We start from the raw sequence: 23,885 nt of genomic DNA, 5'->3' as shown, positions 1-23,885 counted from the left end.
ACACATTCTCCCAGTCCTCTTCTGGATCATCCAAATGCTCTCTAGCGAACCGCAGACAGGCCTGGACGTGTTCTTAGTGTACGGGGTGGTGTGGCTCAGTGGTAGAGTAGTTGTCCCCCAACCCAGAGGATGTGGGTTCAATTCTCCGCCCTGATGAACTCACTTAAGTGTCCTTGAGCAAGACACTGAACCCCACGTTGCTCCTGGTGCTGCGTCACCAGTAGGTGAATGGCGAGATAGTGTAAAGCGCTTTGAGCGCCTTGAAAGGTGGAAAAGCGCTATATAAGTATAACACCAACACCATTTACTTTCTTCAGCAGGGGGACACGTCTAGCAGTGCAGGATTTGAGTCCCTGGTGGCGCATTGTGTTACTGATAGTTACTGTCATCCCAGCTCTCTGTAGGTCATTCACTAGGTCCCCCCGTGCGGTTTTGGGATTTTTTCTCACCGTTCTTGTTATCATTTTGACGCCACGGGGTGAGATCTTGCATGGAGCCCAAGATCGAGGGAGATTATCAGTGGTCTTGTATGTCTTCCATTTTCTAATAATTGCTCCCACAGTTGATTTCTTTACACCAAGCGTTTTACCTATTGCAGATTAAGTCTTCCCAGCCTGGTCCAGGTCTACAATTTTGTCTCTGGTGTCCTTCGACAGCTCTTTGGTCTTGGCCATAGTGGAGTTTGGAGTGTGACAGGTGTCTTTTAAACCGATAATGAGTTAAAACAGGTGCCATTAATACAGGTAACGAGTGGAGCCTCGTTAGACCTCGTTAGAAGACGTTAGACCTCTATGACAGCCAGAAATCTTGCTTGTTTGTAGGTGACCAAATACTTATTTTCCACTCTAATTTGAAAATAAATTCTTTAAAAATTTTGATTTTCTGTTTTTTTTTTCCACATTCTGTCTCTCATGTTTGAGGTTTACCCATGTTGACAATTACAGGCCTCTCTAATCTTTTCAAGTAGGAGAACTTGCACAATTGGTGGTTGACTAAATACTTATTTGCCCCACTGTATTTTTTTCTATCAGCGTCAACAGTGCTGCCTGTTGGTCTATGTGCCCCTTTTTTAGTAAAGCAACTGCCCCTCCAAAACTCTCTGCATGCCCCTGACCGCCAGAATAATGTCATACTATCGAAAAAAAAAAAAGTGATACGCTGGCCCAAGTTCTTAGTGTACATTACTCTCAAGTCAGCATGTTAAGCTTGTGTCACTTTGACTTTTTAAGAACATTACTAAGGCCCGATGGCTATTTGTAATGAATCACTGTCACTATTTATTCACACCCGCTGCTGTTTGAATGAGCACTGACTCACCTGGGTTGTCGTCCTTTGTGGCGTCTCGTCAGGTTGGCGAAATAGAGGAACAGCTTGCCGCCGCCAGGAGGGAGGTGACAAAGTCGGAGGAGGCCAATCAGAAGCTGCAAAGGGAAGTGAAAGAGGTCTGTTGGGCCAATCTGTCTTTTGCTGGCCAAAATCCTGATCTTTCCCCCTTAGGGGCTACATATACAGTATATGCACATATTATACTACAATATATGTTTGATACATCTCTTCCTCTTTTAGGCCCTTTGCCAAAGGGAGGACATGGAAGAAAGGATAACAACACTAGAACGCAGGTAACCATAATCAATGCTCAATTTGAAGGCCAACTAAGCACATGCCATTGGGAAAAAAAATCACAATGCAATGCATATCCTATTTCTTAAATTGCTGTTCGATAGATAAAAGAGGAGTTAAAGAGCATATGACACGAGAAAAAAAGTCTTAAATGGCATTATTATGTGAATTAGAATCATATTTTGAGACGATTCGACTATATACAACAATTTAGAAAAGCACAGATGACGAGAAATTAGTCTTTTAATCTGCCGGTTAGCCACGCCTACCATTATAGGGCTTTAGCGTCCCCAACAGGTGGATGACGTCAGCGGTAGACTGGGCTCATCGGTTTTACTATTCAGCCCATTGAGGGGGAATTATTCAGAACAAGGAAAACGCGACGAAGAGAGCCGCAAAATGTCATTGTTTCAGTCTCTCTACTCCAATATTTTTACAGGATATTCTTTTTATCCAAGTATTTTTCCCCAATAGCTATATAAATGGCTTGAGAAGGACCAGTCAGCCCGTCGAGGGGGAACTATTCACAACGAGGAAAACGCGACGAAGAGAGCGGCAAAATGTCATTGTTTCTGTCTCTTTACTTCAATATTTTTACAGGATATTCTTTTTATCCAAGTATTTTCCCCAATTGCTAAATAAATGGCATGTTCATGACAAATAACAGTCTTGTGCTGAATGGAATATGAAATAATAAAAATGCATTTATTCAGGACGACATGGCAAAATTACTCCATAATGGTCAAAAATGTCGACTTCACCTTTACTGTCGCACCTCCCGAACGATATTTTATGACACCTAAATCGGACATATGTCATTTCCCTTCCCCGGCTTCGGAGAATGTAAACAAACCAGAAGCCGTGACAGCTAGCCGACATGCTAACCCGAACCGAGTGATGTTTCAAAGTCTTCGAAGTGGAAAATCACATATAACTATCCTGGATTATTTGACATGACAACCCGGTTGTCGATTGTCTTAGTGGATCGGCAAACCACCCGGCGGAGAGCAATTTACAGTCCGTTCCCCGGAGGAGGGTGGCTGGATTTGTTGTGGAGCTAACGTGCTGCTGCTAGTGAGCATTAGGAGAGCTTTTTACATGCCTATCAATGATCAAACATAAGTAGTCCTTCATTTAAAGGAAGTTTGTAGTGTTTACTTTGTAATCGCTGTATTCGTATTTGACATAATACAAAACAAGATGTTTACTCACTACCTCGTCAGTCCAATGGTCCCGCAGTAAATATCCACGGTGAATGGGAACCTTTTGAAACTCCAAAAAGGTGCATACGCCTCTCCCTCATAGAGAAGGATTTTTCTGCAGCCGTTTGGCTGGCGTGGTGCGAAAAATAAACGTATTAATCCGCAAAATCAGCTGAATCCTTCGTCCTCATACACAAAAGTACACTGTAGCGTGAAGAGGATGTCTTCTACCGTACACGTCACAGCGCCCTCCTCCTCAATGCACGACCTAAGCCGGAAGTCACTCATTTTCATGGCATGGGATTCAAAAAACTATATAAAAATAGCGATCGCTTCCACACACATCCAAGCGGCCCATATCATTCAGGGGCATAAAATACCGCGTGTATTATGAAATAAACATGCTTTTTCGTGTCACAGGCACTTTAAAGCAACACTAGTTAACTTTTCAACCTTTATCAAATATTTTCATAACATTTGCAACAATATGTCGACTGACAATTAGTTGAAGAACACCTCTTTTTTATCTTGAGGGGGTCTGTATCGCTTTCACCGGCACTAATTAACTTTGAGGAGGGTGGCAGGCAGTGTTGTTTTTGGCGGCTATTTTAATTTTCGTCTTAGTCTTATAGTCTTTTGGCCAAAAATACTTTTCAGTCTTAGTCATATTTTAGTCATTTTAAAATGTGTTCGTCCTCGTCTACTTTTAGTCAACAAAAACTCGATTATTCTCAAAATGTTTTCGTCCATAAACTTTAAAACTTTTATAAATAAATAAATAAATAAAAGGTTTCCAAGAATTTGGAATGAACGTGACAGACGAGCACATAACTGTAAAGTCTACAAGGACATCACCGTTTTCATGATGATGATACACACTCAGCAGGAAAAAAAGCACATGATTTGCAATTAATTAAACTCTTCTGGACACCACGAACTGCATGTGAAGTGTTTTCCAAGAGTTAAGAAGACACTGAGTCGCTGCGCTACATGCTAATGCTAACACTACAAGTTAGTTTAGTGTGTGATGATCACTCAGGACACTCGGACCTTTAAAGACTAAAGCGACATGGCATATCTAGCCAATATAAGAAAGCAAAACAGGCTTACTCACTGTAAGCGTGTGTGTGTGTGTGGGGCGGGAGGGAGGGATGGGGGTAGGCACAGCACGTCACATGAGTGACATGACCGAACGCTGCTAAACGCGTTCTAACTACACATACAATAAAAAAAACATCACACATTGTGAATTTATGATGGAAACGATGGCGAATTTTCACCTCGTTCTCGTGTCGTCAGAAGACAACTTGCATCCATCTCGTTATGTTTTAGTCTCCCAAGACAACGTTTTCAGCGCGTCATCGTGACGTCATCATCATGAAAGAATTGTTCGTTGACGAAATATTTTCGTTATTGTCATCGTTGACGAAAACAACACTGGTGGCAGGAACCGTACCGCACAAAAAAACAACAAATGTGCTGACTGCTTTACGGAATACTCTATGTTACTTCCCCCTATCCCCATTCGATGTAGACGGAAGTCGATGCAAAAGCTTTTGCGCGAATTCTGCAAAGATGGCATACCAACAAAAGACAAAATGTTTTTTTCCGAGAAAGAGAAAAAAAGGGTGGCTACCAGGATATACAGAATAAACATTGGCCCGGCTTTCACTCACTGGCGTGACGCCCCCACCCCCCCAACCGAACTCGTCAACGCAGCAGTTTTGGCCTCACGGTTGCTAACCGTCAAATGCCATTGTTTAGCCACAACTGGATTCATTACTTTAATAATATTCATCCTTTACACAGCCGCTGGAAACTAAAATGTTCTTCAATCTATCTGCAGGCGACCTGGAGATTGATTTTTGATTGATTGGTGATTTTACGACACTGTGCGGGTGTATCCTCATGGGAAACACTACGGCAAAACACTGCGGCTTTTGTCCGCCGGCGTCGCTAAAATCGACCAAAATTTTAAAAGTTACCAAGTTGCTTTAAATGTTGAATAAACTCTGCATTAAGGTTTGTAGGCATTGTGGTTTTCAAGTTAGTTTTCTAAGGAAACACTCCTGCCGGTACCCTTGTGAACATTAAGCCATGGACGGCTGCCCAAAATTGGCCATATCAGCAACAACAATGCATACTGTAAAAATGTTCAAAATGTCTTGACAGAGTGAATGCTTAAGATGCAATCAAGAAGGTGCATCTCAAAACTTTGGTCCACACAATGTAGTTGCAATTTTGTCTGGTGTTGTGTACAGGTACCTCAGCGCCCAAAGGGAGGCCACGTCCCTCCATGATATCAAGGACAAGCTGGAAAATGAGCTGGCCAGCAAGGAGTCCCTTCATAGGCAGAGTGAAGAGAAGAATAGACAACTGCAAGAACGTCTAGATGAATCCAAACAGAAGCTCCAGCAAACCCTACAAAGAGCTGAGACGCTTCCTGAGATCGAAGCGCAGCTCGCACAAAGGGTTGCTGCTCTCAACAAGGTAAGGGGAAAGTTTTATAAAAAATATTTAAACGTCTCTTAGAAATTCTGTCGTTGCTTTTGTCAGTTGATCCAACAATTACAGACAAAGCGATCCAACAATTACAGACAAAGTGTACAATGTCTTGTCACTGAGGTTATATTCTCAAAGATAGAATTTTGCTGCGTGGGAACAAACGATTTCCTGACAGATGTCTTTTCTTTTAGGCAGAAGAGCGCCATGGTAACTTTGAGGAACGGCTACGACAAATGGAAGCTCAACTTGAAGAGAAAAACCAAGAGCTACAGAGGGTAGATATCATGTAGCTTCTTTGATAGAAGTCAATTTGTAGACTTCACTATCAGTTCACGGGACACGGTACTCAGGGCTGATCCGTAGGGGGCCTATTTGCAAAAACTTAAGGCTAGCGACCTTAAACCAAAACAGGCCCTTAGGCATACAGTGTATCACAAAAGTGAGTACACCCCTCACATTTCAGCAGATATTTAAGTATATCTTTTCATGGGACACCACTGACAAAATGACACTTTGACACAATGAAAAGTAGTCTGTGCAGCTTATATAATAAAGTTAATTTATTTTCACCCCCAAAATAACTCAAAATATAGCCATTAATATCCAAACCTCTGGCAACAAAAGTGAGTACACCCCTTAGTAAATACGTACATCCCAAAATGTCCAAATTGAGTACTGCTTGTCATTTTCCCTCCAAATTTGCATACAGCATTGCTGCAGAGATCTAAGAGGTGGGGGGGTCAGCCTATTAGTGCTCAGACCATACGGCGCACTCTACATAAAATTAGCGTGCATGGCTGTCACCGCGGGAGGAAGCCTCTTCTGAAGACGGTACACAAGAAAGCCCGCAAACAGTTTGCTGAAGACATGTCAACAAAGCACGTGGATTACTAGAACCATGTCCTGTGGTCTGATGAGACAGGCGGGCTTTCTTGTGTACAGTCTTCAGAAGAGGCTTCCTCCTGGGGTGACAGCCATGCAAACCAATTTGATGTAGAGTGCGGTGTATGGTCTGAGCACAAACAGGGTGACCCCCCCACCTCTTCAATCTTCTGCAGCAATGCTGACAGCACTCCTGTAACGAGTCACATGACATTTTGGAGGGAAAATGACAAGCAGTACTCAATTTAGACATTTAGGGATGTATGTATTTACTAAGGGGTATACTCACTTTTTTGCCAGGGGTTTAGATATTAATGGCTATATTTTGAGGGGAAAATAAACTAACATATTAATGGCTATATTTTGAGGGGAAAATAAACTAACTCCATTATATAAGCTGCACACAGAGTACTTTTCATTGTATCAAAGTGTAATTTTGTCAGTGTTGTCCAGTTGAAAGATATAGTTAAATATCTGCAGAAATGCGAGGGGTGTACTCATTTTTGTGATACACTGTATATGAGTCTCCATTAGCAGCAACATCAAAAAATCCAAAGCCGTTCCCTATAGAGGTGTGCCATCTTAGGCAACCCACGATTCGATTCGATTATGATTCAGGGTGCTACTATTCGATTATTGAATGATGATCACTGTGTTGACGTTATCGCTATTATCACGATTATCGATGCATGGTGCATTACTAATTAATACAGTAGCCAAACAAATTTATGTCCATTATTTATTAAAAATATCCTAATGATTCAACAGGAACAATGGAAACATGCCCATACGACAATAAGCTTCCCTTAAGCTGCTTTTTTATTTTATTTTATTTTTACAAGAAAGTGCAAAACAATGACCATTTTAAAGGGAGTACTTATTTCTCTCAACAATACAATAAAATTTACACAGGTGGAATGAATTCCACATTTTCTGGGAAAAAAAGTGTCTTTAGAAAGACTTCTTTTAACCAATATACTTTGGTTTCACAGATTTCTGTACTATTACGCATGTTTGTAGTGTTACCGCTGTACTTAATCATTGTTTAACACATTTTGCATATGAAATACATGTCGGCGCTAACTATTAACATCTCAAAAACAACAACAATAAAGGCTAAACAGTACAAGAGGGTTCGTGTACTCACCTCTTATAGATGCACATGGGCACACAGCAACACACTCAGGACATTTTTCAATTGAAATGCCTTAAAACTAATGCTGGACATCTGAAAGACAAGGAGCAACGAACTATCTCTCTTCCTCTCATGCTCTAAAAAAAAACACACAAATACGCACAAAAGCTCGACCCAGTGGTCGCGCATTTGTGCCTGCCTGTCTCATACACAAATTTATTTTCCAGTCTTTTAAAAAAGGAGTAAATCTCTCTCATTAACCGGCAGCATCCATCATAACGTGCGTGCGCTCGTTAACGGTGCCTGGACAGCAGACGTGTCTTGAATTTCTTTCTGCTACGAGCGGCTGTCATAAAGTTATGAGGGAAAATCCATCGTTTTTTTAACCTTTATGAATCGTAATCGAATCGTCACGTGTCGAATCGCGATGCATGTAATAATCGATTTTTTGGAACTCCTCTAGTTCCCTAACAATATCCTGATTATTTTTTATACAAGTATAACAAAACTTAAAATGGCTAGAAAATTCTCAAATTTTACACTGGATTTATTCACAAAAATCACCAAATGGAGAGATTATCACCTATATTTTCAGGATCAATAGCAACACTTACATATCATAACATCAGTTTTTGCCCAAAATAGCAACTTTTTTTTTCATTTAGTGCAAGTTTTCAACAGCTAATAAATCACTCAATTTTCACATCAGAAACTTAATACATGAGGAAAGCATGCATCTTAATTTTACTCGACAAAAGTAAAATTTGCATTTTTGTATACACAATAACAACTTATTTAGGTTGAATTGCGATGTTACTATTCTCAGCATGTCTTGCCGGTATTCTGTCAAATTTTGCCCCCTTCTAATATTTTTCTCCCAAAGCTTTTGTGGCATTGAATAAGCCCTGTTTTACATTCAGTTGGAATCTGAATGTTATCCAAAGGTGCTAAATAAACGAGTTACATCATAAACATACGTGTGCAACACGAATATGGCATAAATGAATGCTTAACGACACGTCAAAGAGAGAGAGAGAGCGGCGGGCAGTTGTTGTGTGTAGCTAACATGGTGGGATGTGTCTGAGGAGAACTTTTCTACATGTCCGTCCATGATCAAACGTCAGTTAATATTTCTTTCCTTAAAGAAGTTTGTAGCGTTTACATTGGAACCGCTGCATTCGTGGCCATTTTTAAGATCACGCGCATTCGCGCAATTTCTGATGGGGTGAAAAATTTGACAGAACACCGGCTATCTGGCTCTCGTCATTTTTAAATTGAAATGTTACATTAAAAAAACAAGTCAAAGGCGATTTTTTTTTTTGTATGGACGCAGAAATGTCTAAATTACTACTTTTTTACCCCAAAAAATGGGCAGTTGGTCGAAAATTACCTGATCATATTAAATTGTAAATTTACGTTACTGTGTATGGATACAACACGGCGGCCATCACAAAACAAACAGCTTTTTAAGTTGAAAATACTTGTAAATAAATACGTACAACCCAGAATTTCTATAGATATGAACATAGAACAGTCTAGATTCTTGGTTAAATGCAAAAAAACGGGCAGTTATCATTCATTTTACGGAAATATTGAAAGCTAAAATCATTCTATTGTGTAATCCAACGCGGCGGCAGTCACTAAACAAAGAGCTTTTTAAGTTGAAAGTGCATGCACGGTGCTATTGAATCTAATAACTACCTTGAATCCTCGCCCAAATCACTCTTGAGACATTCCTGCCTGCATGTATGCAGTAAAACCTTCGCCCTGGTTCCTCCTAAATCCGGCGTTAGAACGCAGCGTGTGTTTGAGTTTATCAAAGTGAAAGCCAACTCAACGTTCTGCCTGGGTCGGCCCCCTATGGAAATGCGTGGCGCAATATCTGTAGGAGCTGTCTTGTCAACTGATGGTGAAGTCTATGGTTAATCAAAACAAAAACTGTGTGCTCGCCATTAACCCGCAGTTTGAATTTATTCCATTCAGGCGAGGCAGAGGGAAAAAATGAATGACGAACATAACAAACGACTCTCAGATACCGTAGACAAACTTCTGTCCGAGTCCAATGAGAGACTTCAGCTGCATCTAAAAGAGAGGATGGCGGCACTGGAAGAGAAGGTGACCTAAAAAACAGATTTTTGGGTGGCATAAAAAAGTTCTAAATACGTACATTTCTTCCTTTCCAGAATGCGCTCTCTGAAGAACTGGCCAATATGAAGAAAATTCAAGATGACCTTCTTGCTAATAAGGTATTCAGCTGTCATGTTAAAGGTGTTTTCCTAATCCTAACCAGACGGTCAACATTCTCGCCGAGAAAAACAAGGTGTTATCTATTACTTTCTCCTCTGTATTCTAGGAGCAGCTCCTTGCTGAGCTGGAAAGGATCCAATTGGAGCTAGACCAGCTGAGGGGCAGGCCTGGCTCATCTTATTCCAGGTTTGTCATAATGAACCATAAAAAGAGTTGATTTATACCACGCTCAGTCACAAACAGATAAACAAAATATCACTTGAGCGGCTAGGAGTATTGTCATTTACGAGGATGATGCAATAATGAGAATTCTCGGTCCCAATGCAGGGCGGGCAGCGTGAGCTCACTTCCATCCACCTTGTTTCGAAGATCTCTTCCGGGCAGCGCCTCAGAGCTGCGGTACCCGCAAGGTGGGGGGTCTCTCCCGGCGGGTTACACCAGCTCCTCTGGTGGGGTGGTGGTCCGACGGACTCACCGCGGCCGTTGGGGGCAAGCTCGGGACGACTGTAACAAGGTGGTCACTTGGTCTTGAGACGAGGACGTCAAGACACAGCAGTTCTCACCCATCCCATGTCTTCCTTCCAGTATGGTGACTGGGATACTGGCAATATGATGGGTCCCGGGTTTGATGGCGTGGAAGGAGTTTGCTCCGACGACGAAGATGACAGGGAGACTCTGTTTGGATCGGAGTTGTTGTCGCCGAGCGGGCAGACAGATGTCCAGACTTTGGCCATCATGCTACAAGAGCAACTGGAGGCTATCAACAAGGAGATTAAGTATGTATTAAGTTTAATTGATCTTGAGGGAATGATTTTAAATAGCAATGCTATTTAGGGACATCTTTAATTGCGCTTTCTGATTGTTCTCTCAGGCTCATCCAGGAGGAAAAGGAGAGCACAGAGTTGAGGGCAGAGGAGATTGAGAGTCGGGTTAGCAGCGTGGCCCTAGACGCGCCCCCAATTCCACCCTCTTCGCTCGGTGGACGGGACAGCGTCGGTCGGGGATACATGACCCCCTCCATCACCTCCTCTACGTTGGCGTCTCCCTCACCCCCCAGCTCTGGCCACTCCACCCCCCGCCTGCCGCATTCTCCTGCCAGAGAGACTGACAGACAGGTTCAAAGCTGGCACAATTCTTTATTTATTTCTTTTACAAAGGCAATCAATTGGCAAAAACTTTTTTGTAATTGAATGAACTCTTCCCCCATACAGAACAGCAAAGATGGTGAAGAATGCCAAGCACTCGCCTTGATTGATTCTAACCCTCCCGCTGTCCCGCGAGCCCTACGGCTGGACCGGATGACACACACTCACCCAGGAGCAGGGCTCGATGACCACAGGGAATTTCGCAGGTATGAAATTTAAACTCTGACATACTTGGCTTCCAAGACTCAAAATGTGCTGAGTTACTCTTTTCACGCCACTGGTGTGTTTCTTCTAAGTCTATCTGCCGATGGAGGCATCACCGCCAGCCAGGATTCTCTCCATAAAGCCAGCAAAAAGAAAAGCATTAAGTCCTCAATCGGGCGTCTTTTTGGTAAAAAGGAAAAGGGGAGGATCGGCGCACCTGGACGCGAGTCTACCTCTTTGGGTGTGTCTGCCGTTTTGTTTGACTTTGGTCTTTACAACCTGACAATATGTGTGTAAACCGTTTCAGCCTCCACGCCTTCAGATGACTTGGGCCCAGCGGACCCATTGGGCCTGGCCAAACTCGGGACCGGAACAGTTGAAAAGGACCGTCGGAGCAAAAAGAAGTGAGAAGTTTTAACCTGTCCATTGATGATTTTTCAAACTCACGAGTTAGGCATGTGCCGGTATGAGATTCTGACGGTATGATAACCTTAAACCAGTGTTTTTCAACCTTTTTTGACTCACGGCACGTTTTTACATTGTAAAAAATCTTGCGGCACACCACAAACCAAAAATGTTCCAAAATGATTTTCTGCACAGTATATTTAATTTAAAAAATAATTTCTCAGTATGTATACTTACTCAGTGTGAAACTTGAGCCTGTTTAGATGAATACAAAGTTGGTATCCTTATTCTTCAACAGTTCTCAGTCTTTCTCTGCTTTTATTATTATTTTTTTTTATAGTAGTTAGGCTTGAAAAAGCTCAGAATTATCAGACAGGGGGACTTGAGCAATGTCTTTAACCACATCAGGGCCGAGCATCTCGCAGACAATGGCTTTGCAGGCAGATAGTATTAATGTCTCTGTCACGGTGTGGGACTTTTTGGATTTAGCAACGAATAACTGGCTTTGAGGGCTTTCTCATTTACCTTCGTAGTTTTTATCAAAAACGTTGCCTGTTTCTCTGTGTTTTCACGAAGGCGAACAAAATAGTCCATCAACTTGTTTTGAAGCAACGGGTGTTTCTTTTGGAGATGACGTTTAAACCTGCTTGGCACCATGGTGCTGTTTTTGGATAGCTGCTCGTGTCGCCTTCAAGAACTGCTCGGATTTTTAGCCATTAACCACCTTGCTGTTCTCAACAATGTGCTGGAATAAAACACAGTGGGAGGATTGAAGGTCGTCATATATGGATAAAGTAGAAAGGACCCTTTTGAGTATATCGACACATGACAAGTCTAACCAAATGATGTGCTGGGGTCTACATTGTCGCTGACAGCAAGGTCGTTGACGGCTAGAAATCCAAGCAGTTTTTGAACACGACACGAGCAATACGTCGCTCATCTGTACACGACCGAGAACTTTCTACCTACTCCTTCCTTCCTTCCTACTGCAACTCCGCCCGAAGACGTAAAAAAAAAAAAAAAATACTGTAATAGCCCCGAATGGGGAAATAGAAAGGAGTCGGTGATGACTTTCCCATTTTTTTGTGGCAACAATGGAAAATAATACACAAAATAACAGCGGCATCCCCAACATGCAACCGCTAACTTCGCTCTCACGCCGTTCTCCCACCCCCTCCCTCCTTGCATGCTTCCCGGTACGTCTGCAGTCTGATGGCCCCTTCGAGGGCCCGCACAGTTACGGACATTACAAGATATATATACAAATGCGACATTAGATAATTTCTCACGGCACACCTGACGAATTCTCACGGCACACTAGTGTGCCGCGGCACACTGGTTGAAAAACACTGCCTTAAACCAAAAATGTCACGGTTCCACGGTATCACGGTATTGCAATTGCAGCTTTAAAAAAAATGTTTTTTAACTTTTTTCCATTTAACAGGATTTTTATTTTTCAAAACATTAGTAAATTAGAACATAAGTATAAAGTTTAAATAAAATTTACACATTAACAAAATATTCTAAATAAAATTAAAATAAATGCAGTCCTTTAGGTGAGCCTAAACCCATAGCCACAGCTCATTATTACCATCACAACAAAAATAATTGAATTAATAAGCACGTGTGTATGACTCGTATTATGTTTACATTATACACATACTCTCTTTCTCAGACACAAACAGATGCCAATGAGAAACAACACCACATGTTTTACCACCGCTAGGCACACTAAACACACTGGAGTTAACTCTCGTAGCTGGTGGGAAACATTCATGACAGCGTTTACTAACCTTTAATTTTGTCTATCCATCCATCCATCCATCCATCCATCCATCCATCCATCCATCATCTTTTGCTTGCTCCGGGGTTGGATCGCGGGGGCAGCAGCTTAAACAGGGAAGCACAGACTTCCCTCTCCCCAGCCACTTCAACCAGCTCCTCCGGCGGGATCCCAAGGCGTTCCCAGGCCAGCCGAGAGACATAGTCTCTCCAGCGTGTCCTGGGTCGTCCACGGGGCCTCCCGCCGGTGGGACATGCCTGGAACACCTCTCCAGGGAGGCATCCGAACCAGAGGCCCGACCAACCTCAGCTGCCTCCTCTCAACGCGGAAGAGGAGCGGCTTGACGCCCGAGTCCCTCATGGATATCCGAGCTTGTCACCCTATCTCTAAGGGAGAGCCCGGACACCCTGCGGCGGAAACTCATTTCGGCCGCTTGTATCTGGGATCTTGTTCTTTCTTTCACAACCCACAGCTCGTGACCATAGGTGAAGGCAGGCACATAGATCCACTAGACATAGAAGTTTTTCTTTCGGCTCAGATCCCTCTTCAACACTACCGCTGCAGAGTTAGCATTACTGCAGACGCTGCACCGATCCGCCTGTCGATCTCCCGCTCCTTCCTATCCTCATTCGTGAACAAGACCCCAAGATACTTGAGCTCTTCCACTTGGGGCTCGACCTGGAGAGGGCGCTCCACCCTTTTCCAACTGAGGACCATGGTCTCGGATTTGGGGGTGCTGATGTATAAATGCGAAATCATATTGGAGGTATTGCCTCCTCGGCAGCCACCCTATGCAAGCATGTTGGCCCTCCTCCTTTAAGCTGCAGCTGTCTGTAACTTTTCTGCAGCCAAAGTATTCCCATACCAGCTATTTTGTTTATCCGATGGGGGAAAAAGTTCAGGAGTTTCACGTCCTCCTGCCATTGTGTAGCACAGCTGACTCACTGACACTGAGCAGCAACCGGTGGGGGAGGGTTGAGCCTTGCAGCTGCAAGCGAGGGATTTATCCATGCATTTTTGGGACATAAAAAATAGCTAATACCGTAGGGACGGTATGATGGGAAAATTTTGCGGTTTTGAAACCTTGACATTTTCATACCACGGTATACCTTGCAACCGGTAATCGGCACATGTCTATCACGAGATTGATGTAATTGTGAAGAAACTTTTAACACCTCACTTATAATGTTCCACTCCCTTGCCAGGCATGACCTGCTCGAGGAGGCTTGTCGTCAAGGTTTGCCTTTTGCCTCATGGGATGGGCCAACGGTTGTCACATGGCTTGAGGTATGGCTTCCTTTTTGTTGCTGTTGTTGTTATTTTTCTGTAACATTTTTCACTGTGCTTGCAGTTGTGGGTAGGGATGCCTGCATGGTATGTGGCAGCATGCCGCGCCAATGTAAAGAGCGGCGCCATTATGGCCAACTTGTCGGACACAGAGATCCAAAGAGAGATCGGCATAAGCAACCCCCTCCACAGGCTCAAACTCCGCCTGGCCATTCAAGAGATGGTTTCCCTCACCAGTCCGTCGGCACCCGCAAGCACACGCTCGGTAAGCCTTCCGGAAACCCTACATTATCTTGTGTCTTAGCTAGTCACCTGAGTTGCGATACACATTTGGAACTCTATTACTACAGTCGACCAGTAATATCTGGATGACACATGCTGAGATGGAGTCACTCGCTGCTGCCACCAAGCCGGTATGAACATTTCATTTTATTTTATTCAATGTTATCCTTAAATACCATTGACGGCAATAGACATCCAATCTATTTGAACCAGTTGAATTTTAATTGGACGTCTTTCGCCGTCAATGACAGTAAATTTGTGGAGTATACAAAATGATGGACTGACTGAACAAATTAGGTTGCTCTTTATTGGAATATTCTCATTTTGAAGTTATCATCAACTTGACATCTTTTTTTTTCTTTTTCTTTTATTAGGCCTGTTTGGTTACGCCTTTCCCTTACTGTTCCCTTAAAATCTGTGCGATGTAGTGTTTTTTCCAACTAATTATCACTAACAAACGTTTCCTTCTTCTGCCTTCCCTCTCCTTATAACGTTTTCCACCATAACACACACACACATCTACAAAAATACACATTTCCTCTATGTGTGCCTCTCTGTCCCTCTTTTCTTTCATTATTTCACTCTCTCAAACCAAAAGGAGGTGAAAGAGTTCAGCTGGGATCAGGTGAGTTCAAGGGCTTAATGTTTAAAGGGTGTCCTGCATTCATTTGTTACTTCATCCAAATGTTTGAGGTGAAATCCAATATATTGTGTAATTGTAGTGCTATTTCCCATCTACAGATCCTGGCTTATGGGGATATGAACCATGAGTGGGTGGGAAATGAGTGGCTGCCCAGTCTGGGTTTGCCCCAGTATCGCTCTTACTTCATGGAGTCACTGGTGGACGCCCGAATGCTTGATCACCTCACCAAGAAAGAGCTAAGGGGCCAACTGAAGATGGTGGACAGTTTCCACAGGTATATTATTGGTGAAATCATTAATCATTATCTCCAGATACTTCTTGGTCTGTTCTTGATATGCACACTCTGCTTTTCCGTAGGGTGAGTCTTCATTATGGCATCATGTGCTTAAAGCGCTTGAACTACGACAGAAAGGAGCTGGAAAGGAGGAGGGAGGATAGTCAGCATCAGAACCAAGGTGATGACAACTTCCCACTTAGAAACACCTGATTCTCTGCACCACATGTATCCGTTCGACCTTTCTCACCGTGTGCCTCTTCTCAGATGTGATGGTGTGGTCCAATGAGCGTGTGATGTGTTGGGTGCAGTCCATCGGTCTCAAAGAGTTTGCAGACAACCTATTAGAAAGCGGAGTCCACGGAGCACTCCTGGCTCTCGATGACACCTTCGACTACACCGACTTGGCCCTCCTTCTCCAGATACCCAATCAGAACACACAGGTATGCTCAAAAAGCTGCAATCTATTAAAAGATTATCAATCTCATCAGTTAGAAATGAGTTCTTCATGAAGTGCTGCTTATATTATCTAATCTTTCTGATTTGTAGGCAAGACAGCTCTTGGAAAAGGAGTACAATGCTCTCATCTCCATGGGAACAGAGAGGAGGCCAGATGAGGTACTGCCAGAAGAATAATCAGTCAAGATGATGTGTTGATTTTCACCCCGTCCTTCCTTTTTGTGGTGAAATGTCTCCAAGGCATACCCTTGTTGCTTCAGACATGTTCACTACTCTACAAATTACCCAAACACACCGTGTAAAATTGAGCCACCAGTGGCGCATTGTCACAACAAACACCACTTAATCCACCCTCCCCATGCAGTGGAGGCGGCTGTTTCAGTTAATGACTGCCATTACCTCATTGTGTCTTCCATAGGACGGCACTAAAACATTCACACGATCACCCTCGTGGAGGAAAATGTTCCGAGAGAAAGATCTTCGCGGCGTGACATCCGACTCTTCGGAAACGTTACCGGCCAACTTCCGTGCCTCTGCAATCTCGACCCCTTCTGTCACTTTGAGAAAAGTCCAAAGTGAAGGTGAGGAGAGGAACATTTAGTTTTCAACTAGCGATGTCCTGATCGCATATTTTTGCAACCGAGTCCGAGTCACCTGATTTTGAGAATATCCAGATCCGATACCAATCCATTTTTTTTTTCCAAATTTGAACAAAAGTTCCAAACATGTTACCATCCCAGCGCGTTAATAATGGGAATTACTTTAAAAACAAGAATAACGTAGAAAAATGCTTGTCTTTATTAAATGCTTCATTGAGTGAGTCCACTCAAATCCGCTCACGCTTTGATGCTCACGTTGCTGAGAACAGCCTCTCACTTACACAATGAGTTGCCAAAGCACACTTAAGACTGGGCTGCAAGTTTAACGATGATTGACACATTTGTAGCTTTGATCATAGTGTTACCAAGCTTCTCAGGCCAGATCAAAGCTAAAAACCTGCCAATCACCGTTGACTTCAAAGAGATCCACGGATAGAAAGACTTTTAGTTCTTAAAAGATAAACGTTATTATGAGTTAAAATAATTTGATCTTGAAACCCCTCTTGATGTTTTCGTTTCTAAACAATTTTTAAAATTAGTTTAACTAGTAGGTCGCCATTATTGTTGATGTCACAGGGCGGTGACGTCACACGGTTATGCTGCCGGGCTTCCAGAGTATGACTCTAGCGACGTAAACATGTAATCTGTTCAGTTCTTTTAATCTGAACCCTATAGGAACATTAATGAGCATGACAGCACTGTCGATATTTCACAAGACAAGCAGCAAAAGCAAATTGAACCGAAAAGATGGGGTGAGACGAGACATGAGTAGAAAAAAAAAACGCTTTCTGCCAAAAAGTGCTACACTGGCGAAAAATCATGCAAAAGGTGAATTTGACACCCAAAGTACTACCGTGCGCTTTCAGCTTGTTTTCTTTAGAGGCATACAGATAGAACATACTAAAGATGCCTTAAGAAAATACTAAAACGTAGTAATATCAAATAAGGGTGGTTTAAATATGCTACGTGACTAATGTGGTCAACAGACCAGCAATCTGCTTTTAAGCTACCACAAGATATCACAATGAATAAAAGTATGAGAGGGAAACACATGCAAAAAGTATTTTGGGGCAATGAAAAGGAATTAAAAAACACATAAAAACACATATAGTAAGTACTTACCGCTTTTAACCGATGAGCGCATGTGTTGGGCGTCTCACCGCGTAGAAGGAATTGCAGTAACCCGGTAGTATTCGTCGAGTGACAGTGACAATCTACGTCATCATACTGAGCGTCCATTGGGCGTGTAAAACACGGCGCCCCCCGTAGGTCAAAACATGTACTAAATATTATAGATTTTTAAATCAATGGCAATATTTTATGTGTATCTAGTAACATATTTTAGTAAAAGTGTCCAATTGCGGCTTATTAGAGCCTACAAGTCTTTAAGTCCGAGGTTCCCTTTAGCACGAGAGAGGGTGTGGCGCTGTATGAGCATGAAGGAGTATGAGCTGTATGAGCATGAAGCAGAAAAACAAAAATATATTTTTAACATAAAAATCCGATCCTTCTTATTGGGCGCCGTTTGTAAAGCAGCACATGCTCAAAATTACGACAACATTGTCTCACATTTAGCGCCACACAGTGTTTTAAACGTGGTGTGAAATTTTTAGTCACTTTTTTTTTTTGCACATTTATAACATCATTTAGCAACTTAAATATTTATTTTTAAATAAAAAGTTTTGGACCTGATCGTTTAAATCCAGAACTAAATATTTAATTTAAATCTTTAATTTATATCCTAAATGCTAAATCTAGAAACGGTCGGAACTAAATATTTAGCTTAATATGCAAATTCACAATACTAGAGACAAGTAACAAAATAAAAGCTGGAGCACACAAAATACGCTTTAAATAGTTTCTCCTAAATATGTATTTTACCTATATATTGTTATTATCACAATGACTGATGTCCAAGAGTAGACTGCCACTGTTGAGTAGGTTTTATTCATTTTCAAGCAACATAAACAGACAGTCTGAGCTGCTCCACCAGCTTTTATTTTGTTACTTCCAGTCTCCAGTATTGTGAATTTGCATATTGAGCTAAATATTTAGTTCCGGCCGTTTCCTGATTTAACATTTAGGATATAGGATATAAGTTTAAGATTTAAATTAAATATTAAGTTCTGGATTTAAATAATCAGGTCCAAAAGTTATTTTAAAAAATACATATTTAAGTTGCTAAATAATGTTGTAAATGTGAAAAAAAAAAAAGAGCAACTTCCAAAAGTTTCACACCATTTTAAACACTGTGTGGCAGTAAATGTGAGAAAATGTTGTCGTAATTTTGAGCATGTGCTGCTTTACAAACGGCGCCCCATACCTTCTCACCCGATTCCGATCCTCTGAAAAATGGCGCAATCGGCCCGATTTCTGATCACATGATCGTATCAGGACATACTTAGTTTCAACTCTTCGTGTTCAGGAAATTAAGCAAAATCATTAAAATAGCCGCTAATGACTTCATTCTATGAATACAGTCTGAAGAAATTAATTGATTTACATTTCTAGTGAACTCGGGTCAACGAGGAGAGTCGGCGTCAGTGAGAACGTATTCCTGCTAAGAAAAAAAGCACATCAGGTGAGAATGCTTATTGGTGTTATCTTTAAACGCGGCCAATTGACGTCAAACTTCCTGTGTGTTATGGTGTCATTTTGCAGACCTCTATCACCATCCTGACCTGAGGAAGCCCAGGAAGTGACATTAGAGTCGGACGTCTCAAAGAATCAAAGACTCTGAGTTTATGAGGTCAAAAGATATAATAATGAATGGATGCCTTTTTAATCATCTCTCTGTCTTTATCTCTCAATCCATTGTTGTGGCATGATGCTGTTTGATTCTGTAGAAAGTGACCAACACCTATCATGAATTCAAGTTCCCTTTTCGGGTGTGCGATGGCAATACTGACACATTGAATTTATAGTTTTGGGCACTTGTGTTCAGAACAATACATTCTTTCAGGTAAATTGGATAATAATTTGATAAGTGAATAATACAAACTCTTGGTGTCATGACATTACAGTTCAGGACAGTTTTGAGTGGTAATGTGTATGTTCTGAAGCCATAAAATAAATGCCGGATGCACAAGTGGGAACAGGACTGACAGTGAGACAATAAGCAAAGTGCTTTATGACCCGTTGAAACCGGAAAATAAGTGAAAACGCATTTGTGTTCATATGCATGCCAAAATCAACCATTTTAGAGTGAACGTCTGTCATCTAATGATGTGGAAGCTTGGATCTAAGAACTTTGTAAAATGTGTGTGTTTTATTTTTATCATTTTTTATGATAATTGCTATTGTATGTATGTACAGTATGTATGCGTGTAAACTATATGTTCATTTCATACTTAGTTTTCAGGTGGATGGTAATTTCATTTTAGCTTAACAAAAATAAATATGTTTTAAACGATGGACAGTCAAGATATGCGACTTGTATGTGTACATTTTGGAAAAACAAATTGTCTTTTGGGTTAAGTTGATATTACTGGAGAGTAGTGATGACCAATTGAATATTATATGATAATAATAATGATTATGATTGTAAAAGCTGTAATTAAAAAACAAACAAACAAACATGTATGACGGCTCTGAAAGTTCTTTTCTCTTAAATTAAGATGGTTTTAGCACAGGGGTGGCCAAGTCCGGTCCTCGAGAGCCCCTATCCAGCTTGTTTTCCATGTATCCTTCCTTTAACACACCTGAATCAAATGATCAGCTCATCAACAAGCTATACGGGAGCCTTATAACAATCTTGATTATTTGATTCAGGTGTGTTGGAGGTGGGAGACATGGAAAACAAGCTGGATAGAGGCTCTCGAGGACCGGACTTGAGCACCCCAGATTTAGCAGGTTGCTGATTTCAGTTTTTCTTACAGATATAGAAAACAAATACTGCTAAACGTAGAGCAACTTTTTAGAAACAATGTAATATTTCCACTGATTACATACAGATTTAATTTTTGGCTACAAACTTTTCAACCATTTTTTGTTAGAAAGAGAGTGGAGCGTAGGCTTTACCTTTCTTTAGCTAGCTAGTGTGAGAGCTAAATTCACATGGAACCAGATTTTTAGTCATCGGAAAAGGAAATAAATATTTGTGACACTAACGTTTTACTGGATAAATAGTGTACACCGCCGTGCGAACAGATTGGGTCTTAAAACTTCACTTCAAATTCTTCAGTAAATCTCATTGTCGTCATCATAAGGTGATAAAATGACTTTAACGATAGTCACATCATCAACTAGTCACTACTCCTTCTCGGAACAAGGCTTTATTTATGCATTTACCATAATTACGCATCACTAATCACCTTAAACATTTTTCAAAAGGAAAAAAAATATCAGGAGCTCAATATATTTTACAGATGAAGTATCAGAAATACTTTTAGTGGCAAATGACTTAGAATACTATAGTTTAAATGCCATGTAAAATAATATTTTTTTATTTTTTTATTCATACTTAGCATACATATGAATAGCTAACAGTATAAGTGGAACTTTTTCCGCGGGAATATATCATTTAATTAAATTGTGCATTATGTTAGCACCATCTACAGGCAAAGACACATATAACATTTTTTTTTTTGCTTTAGGCCACCAAGCACCATCATTATGTCTAACAATGAGTACAGTAGAAAAGTAGGTCTGGATGTCAAAACAAGTACACATCTGGTCAAAAGTTTTGAAGATTCTGCATTCAATTTTCTGAAAACGTCTGGTCATTACTACTGTAGGTCACAATAAAATTACCCACTGTTTTCAAACGTATTGCATGTAAGGTTGATGCCAAAACAGAAGACGTTAAATAAAAGTTAAAGAAAAAACAGTTCCTAAACATTAAATGCAAATGTGTTGTACTTAAAAGTTAAATACAACTGAACTATATTGTACTTAGACAAGGATTGTCTTGGATCCACTAGAGGGAGCCCATGCAACACGAGTGGTACAACCACAAGTGTAGACTCAGGGGCAGTTTACATGGCGACTCTGCGACACAAAGACCCAATAACTGAGTAGCGGACTCGCCTCGCGTGCATTTGGTGTCGGCGAAGACGGAAAATTCTGAATCCTGCCTCCAAAGTGAAAGAATCCAATTGCCGGGGATTGAAGAGGGCCTCCTCGGCATGTATATCAAAGGCTCCCGCAGCGCGAGACCGCAACGTTAACGTCAGCACTCGTACACGTCACAATGGGCGTGCGCAGCGTTGCTACTAAACATTAAAAACAGCAAATATGGCGGAATGTCGGCTTTAATTTACTGTTTTAATAATATTTTTAAATTATGTTGAATGTTTCAATTTTAGTGCCTTTTAGAACAAAAGAAAAATGCCATTGCTTCGAGTGGACGGGCATATTTTTTTCCGGGCTGAGGGAGCTTGGTGGGGTCAAAGTGCATCATTCTCTGTCGCCCTATAAATCTGCACTGCCCCCTAGGGCCTGGCATGAATACTACATCGTTTTCATGCGGAATTGCGACATTGTTCAAATGGAGACGTAATTGCAAATGTGAAATTTTTCGTATTCTCGGAGAGTCACCATGTAAACGGCCTCTCAATACTCTGGAAGTCTGGATCATTTGAAGTGCAAAGGTCAAAATTATCCTAGTCATAAGCGGATTTTAGGGGGGGGGGGGGGGGGGGCAGGAGGGCCAGGCCCCTCCTGGTGGCCGAAAAGTGTCATTGCATGTAATTGACTTTCCTACATATATGTATATATATATATATATATATATATATATATATATATATATTATATATATATATATATATATATATATATATAAGTTGTAAAGCAATAAAACTGCAACAAAAATGAATGAAATGAACAAAAAAACATTTTTATAATGGATCGAAATTATTTTTCGAGCACCTTTGACAGTCATTTGCTTTGCATGTAATTTTTTTAAGTATATATAAATGAGAGAAAAAAATATTTTTTTTTAATGATTTTTTTTTTTTTTTTTTTTTTTTTTTGAAGCAACTTTTTTGGGGATTGAATGATTTAGGTTACATATTATGATGAGGACAAATGTCCCCATCATAATATGGCCCAAACACATAAAGGATTGCTTCAATCAAAGAAAACTTTTTCAATGAAAATTTAAGTGTTCAAATACAAATTTTTCAATCTCAAATATTTTTTTCACATTCAAAAGTTTTTTCCATGATTCAAATTTTTCTTTTTTGATTGAAGTGATTTTTCTTTTTGAAAATGTATATTTTCTTGAAGCAACTCATTTTTTAATTGAATAATAAAGAGAAAAACGTCCTAGCCAAAATGTGGTCCAAACACAAATCAACATTACTTCAATCCAAAAGTTGCTTCATTCAAAAGAAACTTGACTTCATTCAAAAAAAAAAAAATAATCAAAGAAAAATAGCTTTCACATGCATTTTTTTTTTTAGTTTTTTGAGTTTCAAATTTATTTTTGCATTCAAAAACATTTAATTTTTTTTGATTGAAGCAACTTTTTTTTTTTTTTTTTTTTTTTAATTGAAGCAACTTTTTTTTATTGAATAATAAAGACACAAATCTACCTCCATATGGCTCCGCCCAGGGGATACAATTTTTGACTGGGGTAACTACAATGGCACGGCACCGGCGGGCGTACCAAAATCAATGGATGACGATCTTGGCGAAAAATATTGCCTAAGCAGCCTGGTTTAGAATTCCCCTCAAGAAAAATGGGAAACAAAAAACGCTCATTGTCAACTTATTATTATAAATATTCTTGTAAGTTAATTTTATTACTGACACTGCGTTTTGGGGTCATGAACATGTTGTGCCCCCCCTGCCCCAAAAGTCAAACTCCACCTATGATCCTCGCAACCATTTGTTTGCATTGCTGTACGTATGTTGGACTATCTGTTGTAAATATACAATGTTTGCAATATGCCACAATGATTCTGATCACATGTACGTGCACCAGTGCACATTTATGTTGTAATAGTCGCCCAATTGAGGTGAAAACGATGCGCGAGAGGTTTACATGGAAGTCCATTTACCAGCAGGCCTGCAAGTCATTCCACAGCTGCACTCACGTAAACAGGGTTTGCTCTCGCACTTGTGAATCCTTTTCGCCCACTCTTCCTCTCGTAATTCCGTCAAACAAACACCCGTCAACCTAAGATAAACGCGCTTCAAGATGAAGAAGTGTTACTCAATGCCTTTGTACCTTTGTGTCCTGTACAGTAATTGATGGTGCGGATGA

At 40.9% G+C, this 23,885-nt stretch overlaps 1 protein-coding gene across 1 annotated transcript in view; it reads left to right on the top strand.

Moving 5' to 3' along the window:
• LOC130909861 (liprin-alpha-3-like) overlaps window positions 1–20,245 on the top strand; it is a 36,328-nt gene extending 16,083 nt beyond the window's left edge. The window contains exons 8-31 of the mRNA XM_057826777.1: window positions 1,350–1,442; window positions 1,567–1,619; window positions 5,084–5,312; window positions 5,519–5,602; window positions 9,328–9,459; window positions 9,528–9,590; window positions 9,698–9,777; window positions 9,919–10,105; window positions 10,177–10,367; window positions 10,463–10,706; window positions 10,803–10,942; window positions 11,033–11,181; window positions 11,248–11,344; window positions 14,334–14,415; window positions 14,480–14,680; window positions 14,766–14,828; window positions 15,296–15,322; window positions 15,439–15,614; window positions 15,698–15,795; window positions 15,882–16,057; window positions 16,164–16,232; window positions 16,492–16,654; window positions 19,184–19,253; window positions 19,334–20,245. Of these exons, the coding sequence (XP_057682760.1) occupies window positions 1,350–1,442; window positions 1,567–1,619; window positions 5,084–5,312; window positions 5,519–5,602; window positions 9,328–9,459; window positions 9,528–9,590; window positions 9,698–9,777; window positions 9,919–10,105; window positions 10,177–10,367; window positions 10,463–10,706; window positions 10,803–10,942; window positions 11,033–11,181; window positions 11,248–11,344; window positions 14,334–14,415; window positions 14,480–14,680; window positions 14,766–14,828; window positions 15,296–15,322; window positions 15,439–15,614; window positions 15,698–15,795; window positions 15,882–16,057; window positions 16,164–16,232; window positions 16,492–16,654; window positions 19,184–19,236 (2,850 nt within the window). The 3' untranslated portion in view covers window positions 19,237–19,253; window positions 19,334–20,245. The remainder of the gene's footprint in view (window positions 1–1,349; window positions 1,443–1,566; window positions 1,620–5,083; window positions 5,313–5,518; window positions 5,603–9,327; window positions 9,460–9,527; window positions 9,591–9,697; window positions 9,778–9,918; window positions 10,106–10,176; window positions 10,368–10,462; window positions 10,707–10,802; window positions 10,943–11,032; window positions 11,182–11,247; window positions 11,345–14,333; window positions 14,416–14,479; window positions 14,681–14,765; window positions 14,829–15,295; window positions 15,323–15,438; window positions 15,615–15,697; window positions 15,796–15,881; window positions 16,058–16,163; window positions 16,233–16,491; window positions 16,655–19,183; window positions 19,254–19,333) is intronic.
• The last annotated feature ends 3,640 nt before the right edge of the window (window positions 20,246–23,885 follow it).

Source organism: Corythoichthys intestinalis, chromosome 21 (assembly GCF_030265065.1).
Source record: "Corythoichthys intestinalis isolate RoL2023-P3 chromosome 21, ASM3026506v1, whole genome shotgun sequence".
NCBI classification, from domain to species: domain Eukaryota; kingdom Metazoa; phylum Chordata; class Actinopteri; order Syngnathiformes; family Syngnathidae; genus Corythoichthys; species Corythoichthys intestinalis.
The sequence above is the reverse complement of the archived record's forward strand: the minus strand, read 5'-3'. Positions and strand labels throughout refer to the sequence as shown.